Source organism: Mytilus californianus, unplaced genomic scaffold, assembly GCF_021869535.1.
Source record: "Mytilus californianus isolate M0D057914Y unplaced genomic scaffold, xbMytCali1.0.p SCAF_4, whole genome shotgun sequence".
NCBI classification, from domain to species: domain Eukaryota; kingdom Metazoa; phylum Mollusca; class Bivalvia; order Mytilida; family Mytilidae; genus Mytilus; species Mytilus californianus.
In genome coordinates, this window is record NW_026262690.1 from 105,526,120 (window position 1) to 105,540,452 (window position 14,333).

A 14,333-nucleotide genomic window follows, 5' to 3' on the forward strand; every position below is an offset into this window, starting at 1 on the left:
TGCTTGAACAAGCCGAAGGAAACTTCAGTCATGTATTTCCATCCGAAAAAAAAATTATTAAGTTGGTATGGGTCCTTGCATTTCACAATGTTTGTAAAAACAGTACTTATTACGAAATCATGTCTGGAATCACAGTCGTTGGGTTGCTGTTTTATTGATATTAAATAGAAGCCCCAGATCTTTTTACTTATAGAGAAGATAGTTAATTAGATGCGACTTGAATAAAGGAAATAAGACCAACAAGAAACTGAAACATTATTCATTTATTCGTTATATATATAAGGTTATAAACACTCAATAGCAAGACAAGGATTTTTTTTCAATGTTGCATCGTAATAAGTTTTTTTAGGGATACAGTCAACATCACTTTTGGTTCCAAGTCGGTCGATTTTCACCATCTTAGTCTTGTCATTAAGATCTACTGGATCTAAGCGTACTGCATTTCCCGCCGACATGCCAGGACTCTCATCAAAGTAATTAAATGGTATCAAGAATGTACTGTGCGATTGACCCGGTGTGTGTGTGACAGGTATATCCTCTTTCTGTACAACATGATGCATACCCATTGTAACCCATGCAACAAGATCCTGTTAAACACATATCATTTAGAAAATCATATATTAATTCTCTCACGTTGCTTCCAAATTAGTTCCTTGACCACTAGTGTGTTTGAAAGAAGATTTGCATTGTGTAAATCTTCCGATAACTTGAAAGTTTCTTTTTTATACAAACGAAATTTTATTGTATTGCTGTTATTTACATATAAATGGCAGAACATTTGAATAACTAACACTAGAAAAGGTGAATGGTTAAATAATTATACAGTTCAATAGTTCTCCCTTTTTTATTATGTATAAATGTGTAAATTACAGCATTACATCAGAAATCAGAAATCTGCATGTTTTTTTCGTCCAGCTCCTATGAAATTCTGATATCTAGGGTTTATTTTTATCATTGTTGTGTGTGTTTTTTTTTTTTTTAATTATTGCTTCAGTACAGTACCAATGTTCGAACTTCGTAAATCGATTAAGATAAGAAAAATGAAGGTAACAAAAGAAAAAGATAGGGAATCGGATGTACTACAAATAGAGCGCTACATAACGTTGATATAAAAATCTGATCTGTACTCGAGGTCAGGTCAACATATGTTTAATGATTAATTGTTTGTTTGTTGTCTTTGATTCGTTTTACTAGGATTGTCAGTAAACTCATCATAAAAACCAGGGTTTAAAATTTGTACGCCGGACACACGTTTCGTCTACAAAAGACTCATCAAGTGACGCTCAAATCAAAAAAGTTAAAAAGGCCAAATAAAGTACGAAGTTGTAGAATATTGAGGACCCAAAAACCCTGAAAGTTTTGTCAAATGCAGCTAAGGTTATCAAAGGTAATCTATTCCTCAGTTCTTCTACCAAAGGTCGGTGGTTCTCTCCGGGCACTCCGGCTTCCTCCACCAATAAAAACTGTCTGCCACGAAATAGCACAATAGTGCTAAAAGTAGCTTTAAACACCAATTAATCAATCAATAAATCATTTGTTTCATTGTATGAATTGTGAATGTTCATGTCGTTACGATAAAAATTAAATCCATGAATAGTACTACTTCAGTTAACATGTTCCTATTCAAGAAAAGCGTTTATATTTTGTTGTTGAAAAGTTGAGACTGTTAACGGGAGGTAATTCTTTAGTCAAAGTTTTTTTTCTTAAAATTTTCGTCTGATGATTGAAAAAAGAGATACACTATGATTTGGATTAGTATTGTGAAAATAATTGTAAATTTTTGGATCTCGTTTCATCAAATTGTATGAATTTCAAGATTATATATACGTCACAAAAATACGTCACTGTTTGTAGTGTGCTGTACTGTTGTTAAAGGAAGATGTCCGTTGTTATTCTGCGTTTATCTGTGCTGAGTGTTCTTGCGTTTGTTTGTACTGTATTCCTGTCACGTAGTGTTGTCATTTTAGCGATATTTTTTAACATTGCCATACAAGCGGGAGTTTTGGCTAGCCATAAAACCATGTTCAGCCCTACATTTTTTTTTTAAAATGTCCTGTACAAAGTCAGGAATATGGCAGTTGTTATCAAATAGTCCGTTTCTATGAATGTTGGCGTTTGCTTTTGTTGTACATCAGTGTTTCTGTTGTTCCGATGTGTTTCACTCGGTTTTAGTTTGTAACCCGGATCTGTTTTCTCTCAATCGATTTATGACTTTTGAACAGCGGTATACTACTGTTGCCTTTATTTTACATGGGGACAACTATTCACAAGAGACCAAAAACGATTAAATAAACAAATATGTGGCACTGTACGGCCATTAACAATAAGCAACCCCTGTCTATTAAGCTATAAAGGGCACTGACAACTATGTAACAATTCAAAAGAGAAAACCCACGACCTGATTTATTTGTTATACAATAAAAGACTAAACAAATAGGATAGACAGCAACCAACAACAGTAAAACGAATAACAGACTTCTGACTTAGGAAATTCGGCAGGGGTGATTGCTTAATTCACCCGTTACCTAGGACAGTGGTGCAATATTACAAAATAAGAAGAAACTGTACAAATCAGTTAAAAGGGTTTAAATCATTAGAAATGCGTTAACGAAATAGAAAACTCCAACAGAATTACCAAAAGCATAAGATGCCGATCTAAGAGCACTTGAAGCTTGTTCTTAGCCAATTTAAATTTCAACTGAGTAATATACTGTGTTTGCCTAGACTAAAATATCCGTCAATCCACAACCAAAGGATGTATTCTAAAGGCGAAAACACAACCTAAGGAAAGGATTGCCCAAAGTTTTTTGGGTTGTTTTTTATTGCCAAGGTACACATTTTCCTCATTTAACCTAATACAAATTTCACTACAATTACTTTTCTCTCTATCGACAATCAAATCTAAGATATGATAAAGACGCTCGGTAAGGAAAGGGATACAGAATTTGAAACTTTCTCTGATTATATCGGGAAAATGGTGTACCTTATCTAAATTACATAAATGCAATATAAATTTATGATACAGGTATCAGTGGACACGAAATATGCTTCCTACCATCATTAACAATTTAAATTCGAAATAAATCAGCTTTCAAACATAAAAAATGAAATAGAACATCAACAACAGTGTGAGGGCAAGTGTTCCTGAGTATTGCAGTCCAATATATAGTATAATGTTCCGTCAAAATGCAAAATATACTCAATTAAACATATTTACCTCGTCTACAATCTTCTCATTGTCATCGATAAATTCTTGAAAAGTAAATACAGGATTATCTGAATGGGTATATACAGAGCTAGAGTATGGTTCACTGTCCTTGTATTTTGTGACTGCGACTTGGTACTGGGACCAGCTTACGGCTGGGTTGTTTCCGTCATTTGGCGGTCTGATCACCTTAGTCATACCTTTATTTAACAATTTGTATCCTGGTGAATTTCCGAATTTGTCCTTTTTATTATTGTTGACAAAGGTAAGCAACTTCGGATAATCGAAATTGAATTTGTAAGCCGCCTGAAGTTCCGTCTGTTTCAATCTTTTGATGAATCTGTTTTGAACAATTTTAGCCCCTCGATTTTTGTGGCATACGTTATCAACAACATCCGGTTCTATGTCGATGGTTTCGAATCTGTTACTTGTACCTTTAATATCAAGGTCCATTTTTAAATTAAACAGATGTTGGTGTAATGGCGACATTAAATTGTTATCAACTTGAAAACTGTACGGGTTGTCATGTTCATGCCATGAGCTTGTCACTATTCCTGTGGGTGTTATTTTTACTTCTATGACGCCATTTTGAAAAAAAATAAAATCTATGACATAATCATAAATGCCAATCGTAGGAATTGTTCTGACGATCAACGCCACATTTGTAACTCCTTCGTAAAATCGATGGAGATACTTAAAGTAACCGTTATGGCGACGGAGAGGCATCCCAGTATTGAACTCAAATATACAAAAAGCACGCTCATTAATCAAAGGTTTATCTTGTGTGTCAACTTTAAAAGAGGAACTTATAAAAGTTGCATCATTTGGACAATCAATACCAGGATGTAAATATTTTGCTAAAGCACCAATCTTCCAGGTAGTATCTAAGAAATTAAGTACATGTTCCTGTGGTTTATCTCCGGAATAAAAAGTGGCAAGTTCTTGAAGACTTATTTCATAAGCAATACGGTCACCTTTGTAGCGAATATCATTTAATCGTGGTCCGTAGAATACCGACATCCCAACATCAAACTCCCAGTACGTATATGAAACATGTCTGTCGTCGATATTGTATCGTATCCCGTCTGGAGATACTTGTGATGGGTCTTTAAGAGGGTTTTTAAAGGATGGTTTGCCTCTTGAATTTACAGTCCGATCACCTTTCTTATCGCTTGTTGGAAAAGGGACCTTAATGATATATGCCTTGTATGTATAGTAGTACGCAACTGTTTGTTCTAAGCTATTGAATAATGATCCATCAAACCAAATCTTGATTAAAGCATCGTTACCGTTATTATCTACTTCTCTGAGGACTGCAAAATCTAAGGGCCGTAACAAAAAATGTTCCGTGAATTGTTGCAACCAACTAAACCATAAACGTTTCCTGACACCAGACAGCGGAGTTGTCAGTTGACTATTGACATTGAAAGACAAGCATCGATCGCTACAATTAATTAAACGACCACCATATAATTCATAAAGCATTTTTCCTGCAACTTTATCAATTTTTTCAAGCAATGGCGTGATACTCAAATCAAAAACGTCAATAGGGCGATCAATAAATGGAATAGACTTCGGTCGGTAAGGAACATGACGATAACCAGTCGGGTTTGGCAAAGGACTTACAACTATTTCTATTACATCTGGAATGGAGAAGGCGCCTCGAAAAATCATCACACGGGCCTCCCGTGTAGGCTGAACACAACCTTTATTTAAATGCTTCAAAACGTCTCTTTTCGGTGGCAAAAATACTTCAGAAATGAAAATATAGTTCGTATTAATTGCTGCTTTATCTGCGATAGTAAGGTTTAAATTTGATCGGTTATAAAGGTAATCTAGCAGACCTTCTATTTCCTTTTTCGTTAAATCACGAAAAACAGATGGTTTAATATTTTCCCTCAGGTCCACATTACCATACAAACTGGATTTACGACTACACACTGGAATGTTTTTCTTGGCTGTAAAAAGAAAAGATGATAATGATAACGAAAAGTAACAATTTGAGGTCAATATTGGCTTTAATAGAGATGTAATTCAAACTGTCTGCTCTTTTTTTTCAGAATTCAAATTTTGAATCTATTTTCCTAAATAATACATGTATAATGTCCTGTTGGTATCTTTCGCCTGTCTTTTTATAGTAGTTTTAACAAAAATACTTCAACTCATGTGTTACACAATCATGAAATGTCAGACTATTAAGATTGTATTGCCTTTTGCTAGAAAGTACTTCCTTTCATTTATGAATTAATTTTGCCATATTACCATGACTGAACAAGATTTCGGTATTATTCTTAGATATCTTACATGAAGGCATCGCTCATTAAATATTTTACCGACGTGCTTATATATAGCTTTAGGTCTTAGATATTGATAATCTGTCATTATTAGTTATCATGTTTTGAAATCAATATGCTTTAAATCGAAGATACGTTACCAAAACTTCAGATATTTGATATTTCTAAATGATTTCTGAAAATATTAAAAAAAAATATAGGAAGCTACTTAATTTTATAGATGTATACAAATATACTTTAAATGCAAGGCAAATGTCCCCTGAATCAGTTTAACTCATGGCGTCAGAATTCAAAAGTTGATTTAGCAAATCATCAAAGATACCAGGGTTTTTGTCCTCCAGACGCGCGACTATCTTCAAAAGACTCATCAGCGAGGCTCGAATAAAAAAAGTTAAAAAGGTCAAATTATAAACATACAGTTTACCTATGGTTTTGTTTTGATTCAAAAAGTGGAAGAACATTGAGGACCCAAAATTCGATAAACATAACGTTTTGAATTTGAATATTAAAAAGGCTAAACAACATGCTGAAAGTATACTGTAATAATTTTTCTGTACATACATGAAAAAGTACCGTTGCTGTTCATGACAATTTTAATCAAATTTTACCAATTTTGCATTTATTTGAAAATTTTGATAATGAGATTTGATGTGGTTGACGTGGTTATTGGGGACATTTTTATGATATTCATTCAAAATCCCGACTCCATCCCTAGTTGTGTTTATCAATCTGTTGTTATACTTTCCTCGATTTATGGTTTTAATGCCCATTTTGCTGGGTGCGTAAGGAATTAACCTTCATCAGAAACAAACAAACCCGAGGATGTACATTTATTTGAATATATGAAGAGTTATATAACGAAAGGGATCTTAAACGAATAGCCAAATTCAAAACCTAAGTAGATAAGTCATCAAATCATTTTTTTTTTTAATTTCAGTAAGTATTATACATCAACAATTGAATAGGAAAAGCAACATTGATAGCAAAATCTAGCTATATTTGAAACATTTACAGAGGGAACAAATAGTATCAACAGTATCTTAAGGATTAAGTCATTTCAGGTTTAGGAATTTTTGTCAGATGTTCGGACTCCTTGGGTTTTTTTCCTACGATACAGGGTAAAATATGTTACCCCATATTACCCACTTTTCTTTTCATAGAAAACTTTATTAGCTCATAAAAAGTCATAATTAAAATTTAAGCAGATAATATTGCAAAAGAAACAACTTAAACTTGAAGGTCGTAAGTAAGGACATAAGTGTTTGTTTCAATTGTAAAATACTTGCCTGACTTGAGCATCCATTTGTAGAATATTTGATCACATTTCTCTCCATATGCCTGTAACAATATTAAGATCTGGCATTTTACATAAATATCCAAGGCAACATTATCTTGTTTTCGCTTTTTTTGTGTGTTGTTAATGTTTAAATACGACTGAAAATACTTTATTGTACGTTTTGCCCACGGAAAATGACTTAACATTTTGTTGCTTAAGTAGTCCGATACCTCATGAAATCTTGTAACATATATGAACATTTTGTTACTTTTTCTAACTGCTGTCTCGCTAACGTATACTTCTTTATATATATCTTCTTTTCATACATTAGGAAATGAGTTTCTCGACTTATGAAACTGATTTATAAAATTATGAAGTGGACGAAGTTTATTTTAGAACAAGAAATCAGTAACTTCTTAAAGTCTGTTAGTAAAACAAAATGCTGAATATGTTCACCTCACACGATAATCATTAAAATGTGCAAATTTTTGAAATTTTATAAGGTATCTGTGACTCTTGGGCAACTTTTATAGTAAAATGAATGGGGTTTATTGCAATTTCAATCGAAGTCTATCGAAAATTTCAAATCCAATATTAGATTGTTAAATATAAGTTACATCTCATATTATTCAATTTCTTTTTTTTTGTATGGTTATGTGTGTTTTGGTTTTTCTTGTGCTTAAACATATCTACTGAACCAACTTTTATCTAATCTTTTTTGTAGTTTATACTGACATATAAACGAGTTGTGTGTAATGGTAATGAAGTTTTAATTGTCATACGTTTACTTATACATTCTTCTTAATATTATTATGTATTCAAATCCATGTCTCTTTTTGTGTTTTGTTGGAATTTATACATAGTCGCTTAAGTGTTGTTTTATTCCTTATCGATAACAAAATCCTACAAAAGTTTATTCATGCACGACTTTGAATTATTTAACCTTTGATAATAAATGTAATGAAACGTAATGTCATGACATGTAACAAAATGCTACTTCTGAATAATTCTTATATGATTTGCATTTGAATTTTTCCTTTAGTATACACTTTGATAGATGATGTTGCCGAAACTTCTTTCGTAACGTATTCATGCGCGATACACATAAAATTGAGAATGGAAATGGGGAATGTGTCAAAGAGACAACAACCCGACCATAGAGCAGACAACAGCCGAAGGCCACCAATGTGTCTTCAATGCAGCGAGAAACTCCCGCATCCGGAGGCGTCGTCCTTCAGCTGGCCCCTAAACAAATATGTATACTAGTTCAGTGATAATGGACGTCATACCAAACTCCAAATTATACACAAGAAACTAAAATTTAAAATGACTACAAGACTAACAAAGGCCAGGGGCTCCTGACTTGGGACAGGCGCAAAATTGCGGCGGGGTTAAACATTGTTTTTGAGATCTCAACCCTCCCCCTATACCTCTAGCCAATGTAGACAAAACAAACGTACAACAGTACGCACAGTAAAACTCAGTTTAAGAGAAGTCCGAGTCTGATGTCAGAATAGGAAACAAAAGAAAATAAACAAAATGACAATAGTACATAAATAACAACAGACTACTAGCAGTTACTGACATGCCAGCTCCAGACCTCAATTAAACTGATTGAAAGATTATGTCTTCATCATATGAATATCAGGCACAATCCCTCCTGTTAGGTGTTTAGTATTATACCATCATAAAATATATGAGAAGAACATAACCCGTGGCATGCCAACAACTGGTTTTTAAATAAATGTGTTTAATTCCGATGCAAAGACCCTATAAGTGAATCAATATTAAAGCCAAAATATGCAATCTTTAATGACCTGACAACAGTATCTTAACTATATCCCTTCTTAATAAGTTTGTTTAAAGGTTTTGTTAGCTTTTGAGGTGAATACTAGTACTGACATTTTTGTGCTTTGAAAAGAATATTACCATAAAAGATTGGATGTGAAATACCCGAAAGTATAAGATGTCTGCATGTTGAGTTATATTTACGAATGATGTCCTTATACCGATGATAAAATTTAGTAAATGTTTTGACTAGTTTATGATATCGAAAACCCTGGTGTAATAATTTTTCAGTAATACATAAATTTCTCTCGCTAAAATCTAACACGTTGTTACATACACGAGCGAATCGTACAAGTTGAGATATATAAACACCATAAGATGGTGACAAGGGAACGTCACCATCTAAAAATGGACAATTAACGATAGGAAATGAAAAATCATCTCTTTTTTATCATAAATGTTTGTATTAAGCTTCCCGTTAATGATATAGATATCAAGATCGAGGAAAGGACAGTGGTCATTGTTAGTATAAACTTTATTTAAAGTAAGTTCAACAGGATAAATTTCTTTAGTATACACAATGAAGTCGTCATTATTGAGAGCCAATATATCATCCAAATATCTAAAAGTTTTGTTGCATGAATGGGATCCTGGGGTTCTAAGAAATTGAGATATGAAAACAAAATCACAACATAACTTGTATTCCTGTTCTAATGCATCACAAATAGAAACAATGCATTAGAGCTTTGGAAAATGTACAGAATTATTATAAAATAAAATTACGCGAAATTCCATGAATGATCTTGGTGCATTAAGTCATGGCATAACATGACGTCATACGACTGAAAACTCTTAAGCTGAAGATTATTCCGTTACTTGTAGGTTTCAAATTTGGATGTATCCCATTAGCCTGGAGTTTTTGAGGTAATTGTTGTTTCATTTAAGATTTTATTTAATTAATCGAACATTTATAACGTCCAGTCATGTTCCCTTGGTATACACTTTGATAGACGATGTTGCCGAGACTTCTTTCGTAACCTATTCATGCGCAATGCACATGCATGAATGAGATCCTGAGGTTCTAAGAAATTGAGACATGAAAACAAAATCAAAACATAACTTTTATTCCTGTTCTAATGCATCGCAAATAGAAACAATACATTAGAGCTTTGGAAAATGTATAGAATTATTTAAGAATTGAATGCTTCTTTTTGTAATTTCATTGGGGTGTAAAAGCGTTGACCGAAGTACATTTTGTATGAAGCGCGGAAGCGCTTCATTCTAAAAATGTGCGCACGGTCAACGCTTTTACAACCCTATGAAGTTACAAAAAGAAGCATTCAATACTTATAATTACATTTTTTAGCTAGGATCATGAAAACACGATTTTTATCAGGTTTTTATTTAATTTACCTGTGCACTTTATTGTGAGACCTCGTGTCATCATGAATGATAAATTTCATTGTGTAATGAAGTTGATTAAGGAATAACGCGAGATTGCAGTTAGCCAATCAGAATAACGTATTATAATGAAACAAACATCTAATGTAATTATTATAAAATAAAATTACGTGAAATTTCATGAATGATCTTGGTGCATTAAGCCATGACATAACATGACGTCATACGACTGAAAACTCTCAAGCTGAAGATTATTCCGTTACTTGTAGGTTTCAAATTCGGATGTATCCCATTAAACTAGAGTTTTTGAGGTAATTGTTGTTTCATTTAAGATTTTATTGAATTAATCGAACATCTATAACGTCCAGTCAGTCAAAATGGCGGCTTACTCCTTAGTTAAGACATGTCAACTGTGGATTTGACGGTAAATAATTTCCAATGAAAGTACAATGTTCATCAAAAGTTGGAAATGTTTGGGTTAAGAATTATTCAGTTTGTGAGTTAATCGCCCCAGTTTATACACACCAATAACCTGTAGAAAAAATGTGCTGAATCCTAGAATACAATTTTCTTAATTAATGAAAAATGAGACAAAGTATTCTGGTTGGTATGAGTAATCTTAATTTTATACCAAAGGCGTATTGCGGGATGTTCCTACTGTATCTTCTAATTCTTATTAATGCGTTTTACAAAGAAATTGTCAGCAAACATAATTATTTGCAATACATACTGCAATCTATAATTGTCATACAAAAATATAAGAAACCAACCATTATAAAATGTGTTAAATTTTAGCAACATTTCTAAAAGGAAATGTCTAATCAATAGTTTTCAATTTAACATAAATCAAATATTTTTTTCTACATTTTTTAAATTTCAGTTGACGTTACTGGCCACAATTGCGTCTTCAATTTGTGACGTTTATACCTCAAACTTTTTTACTATATTTTGTTGTATTTTTTAATAAATAGACAATGAAAGTGTATTTACTTGACATAACAAATAGAATAAGGCCTAGGAACGGGGAAAATATAAGGTTGCCGAGCACCTTCTCCGTTTAGTATTGAATTCTTATATCGTGATTATGTCCAAGTCCAGTTTTATACCAATTCAGTTATTATAATTTTGTTAAAATTTTGGTTATTTCTTCTTTAATATTCAAAATTGCTTTTGAAGGTTCACACTTTGACAGGCCTCTACTTTAGCGAAGTAAAATTGTTACGTTTTAAAATGGATGTTGTTGTCATAAGTCAAGTGAATGATTGCGGCCAATCAAAATATGAAATATAAAAAAATAAAGCAATGACCGTTATGATTTATATAAAATCTTTCAACAAATGAAAAAAAGAAAAATATTTTTAATTCCTTTTTCGTAAGAGAAATGTATTTATGCCAACCTCGAGGCAATTCTTAAATTACATTACAAATTTAAAATTTCAGTCACACTGGTAGTCGTGGTTGAAGGCTTTATACGGTCAGGGTCGGTATATCACATACAATTATACAGTCAACGCATTGTGATGCTTAAAAAGAATAATATCAATGGGACAATCAAAATAATTACAAATCGAGGGAGGGCGGGTATTACTTTTGCAAAAGGAAAAGACAAAAAGACAAAAGAAGTCCACTACACAGAAAACTAAAGTTTGAACAAAACAAAAGTCAACCAAAACTCAAGGATGCATTAAGTTGCTCCGGAAGTTTGTTCCATTAGTCATCTCCATTGTGTTTGCTCTTATTAATCTCTAAACGTTATATGGTACGTGTAATGAAATCAATATTATCAATATCGCAACAGCTTCAGTTATATTTGGATCCTTTTGATTTTTGATGCCCGAAATTTTTACAGCTTTCCAAATTTGTGGAAATTTGATTGATGGAAGAAATTTTGAAAATAATAGTTGATCTTACCCGTTTGATTGTAAGTATGTAAAGTTTTTAATCAAATACAAAAAACTATTAAAAATATTTATAAAACTATACAATATAAGCACATCTGTTTTCATTTTAATTTGCAATTTTCAGTTATTTTATTCACCTTTTGTAAAAAAAAATCACATTTCTTTTCCTGCAAAATAATTATTATAAACTTACCTTAATGGTATGTGTTCGTAGTTTATAAGGAAAACAATTTTTTTTTATACTGTTTTTAATTTTGCAAGTTGCTGCCCCTTTTTGGGTTCATTTTGGTATTATATCATTGTTGAATTATTTAACCCTTGTCGACCATTATATTGTAATGATACAATGTAAAATTATCGTGTGCTCTTCTCAAAAACACAGTGTCTTTGAAGCAACGTTTGAAGTACATTTAATGACAATTTCTCCTTATTTTTAAACAAAATGAAGCTGAGTCCATTGTTCTATGCTATATACTTTAGACTTTGGTAGACTGGTTCTCTCTTTTGCCAGATACGTGTACCTAAGTTATCTAAAGAAAAGAGACAGGGAACCAGTATAATAACCTTAGGTGTCTCACAATGACGATATTGCAGGATTTCCCTCTTTAATCCTGCATACTTATTCCTTATCTTGAGTTTGAAATAACAAACATAATATATCCTTACATTATTCCATTTTGGCTTGACGCACAATATACTAGGAATCCATAATACCAAAAATATTAACTTGATCATCCTCAGTAACAAATGCAGGTTATATCAGTACATTAAAATCAAATTTGCTATTTCTTAAAATCTTCCACATCGATAAAGAGTTCGAACAAAATTAATGCAAATAATTTTTCATTTTTTAGCAGATTTTGTTGCATTTTTGTTAATGTAAATATGTTTCTCATTTGTTTGATTTGATGTATAAATCATATTATTCATACATTCAAAATTATGATTGATCTGTCAGATTATACTTGCTAAACATATAAAATAAGGGAAAGGAAAAACCATGTTACATAAAAGTATCAAATGACAAGTAAGCAAAATAGAAAAATGATTTGTTTTGATAGACGAATTACATCATTAAAAGGAACTTTGATAAGTTTAAAAGAAAAACTATTATAAATCATATTCGTGTAGGTGAGTACGACGTGATGTACAACACACGAAGAATATCTAATTAAATCTAGCTAGTTATGTCCTGTTTTATTCCTCTACACACAAGAGTTGTATTTCCCAATAACCTTTTGACCACGATGGATGTATAAATTAATTAATCTGCAATAACATGGTTTGTGTAGTGGAGCATAAATCCTTCAATATGATAAGAAATAGTTATCAGATATTACCACAGAAACAAAAAGAACAGTAAATCAATGTTGTCAGAACATGATACCATCATAGATGGTGAAAAGTTTCCTTAGTTTATTTCGTAGTTTGTACATTACAAAACGTTTGTCGTGGGTCACTTTAAAACAGCTTCCCTTAAATTGATCCTCTTTGATAATCCGAGACGACTCTTTGATTCATTCATTTCAAAATAAAATCGAAACTTACAAAATTATCTAACAACGATTTTTCTTTTTTTTCTAATTAAATATTCTGCTGATATTACATTTAATAAAACAATTTAATATTTATGCCCCACTTACGAATGTTTTTAGGTCTGTGCGTCCGTTCGTCCGTTCGTCCGTCTGTCCCATTTCAGGTTAAAGTTTTTGGTCAAGGTCTTTTTTGATTAAGTTGAAGTCCAATCAACTTGAAACTACGTACACATGTTCCGTATGCTATGATCTTTCTAATTTTAATGCCAAATTAGAGTTTTGACTCCAATTTCACGGTCCACTGAACATAGAAAACGATAGTGCTAGTGGGGCATCCGTGTACACATTCTTGTTTAAATGTATTTCTGGTACACTTGTGACCATATGATGATATACAATGAATATATATAATGTTAATCCTGAAAAAAATCTTACTGAATCGTGAAATTTATTTCTGTTTGTTTTGATTCTCGACATTAACAATAAAATTTGATAAACACTATTACATGTATATGAACGTGATTAATGGATAAAATTTAACGTTATTTTATTCATTTGTATGGTTTGTTATGTGTCAATTACTGTTTTCCTTGGGGGTTGGTGGTCTTTTGGAGTGATCGATAACGTTCATGTGCGGCGTTTTGCAGCGGTTTTCGATGAGCAACTAACAAATAACCTCACTTGCATGTAATCTGAAACTTCGTCTCAACAGATTTTTATTAATGAATATACGTGGGTCAGTCACATGGTAATTGAATTATATCGTAATAGATTCATGAGACTTGAACATCGATAAACTGATGTTGCCTAATATTAAACATGTTCCTGATTTTCGTGAACGCCCACCCCAACTTAAGCTCATGTTGTTCACTTCAATGCAAATTTTACTCCATAATTAAATTAGTATATAACAATATATGTGTGAAATACTTT

General features: G+C 32.2%; 1 protein-coding gene across 2 annotated transcripts in view; it reads right to left on the minus strand.

Annotated features, from left to right (window-relative positions):
* Nucleotides 1–248: 248 nt before the first annotated feature.
* Nucleotides 249–14,333, minus strand: part of LOC127738986 (putative amine oxidase [copper-containing]) — a 55,250-nt gene continuing 41,165 nt past the window's right edge. The window contains exons 1-4 of one of the 2 annotated variants that reach the window (XM_052250490.1): nucleotides 12,532–12,723; nucleotides 6,786–6,837; nucleotides 3,218–5,163; nucleotides 249–587 (exon numbers count right to left, since the gene is read on the minus strand). In XM_052250490.1, coding sequence (XP_052106450.1) covers nucleotides 285–587; nucleotides 3,218–5,163; nucleotides 6,786–6,837; nucleotides 12,532–12,600 — 2,370 coding nt within the window. In that variant the 5' untranslated portion in view covers nucleotides 12,601–12,723 and the 3' untranslated portion in view covers nucleotides 249–284. Of the gene's footprint in view, nucleotides 588–3,217; nucleotides 5,164–6,785; nucleotides 6,838–12,531; nucleotides 12,724–14,333 lie in introns of those variants that run through there. The other variant, XM_052250492.1, reaches the window with a different exon arrangement.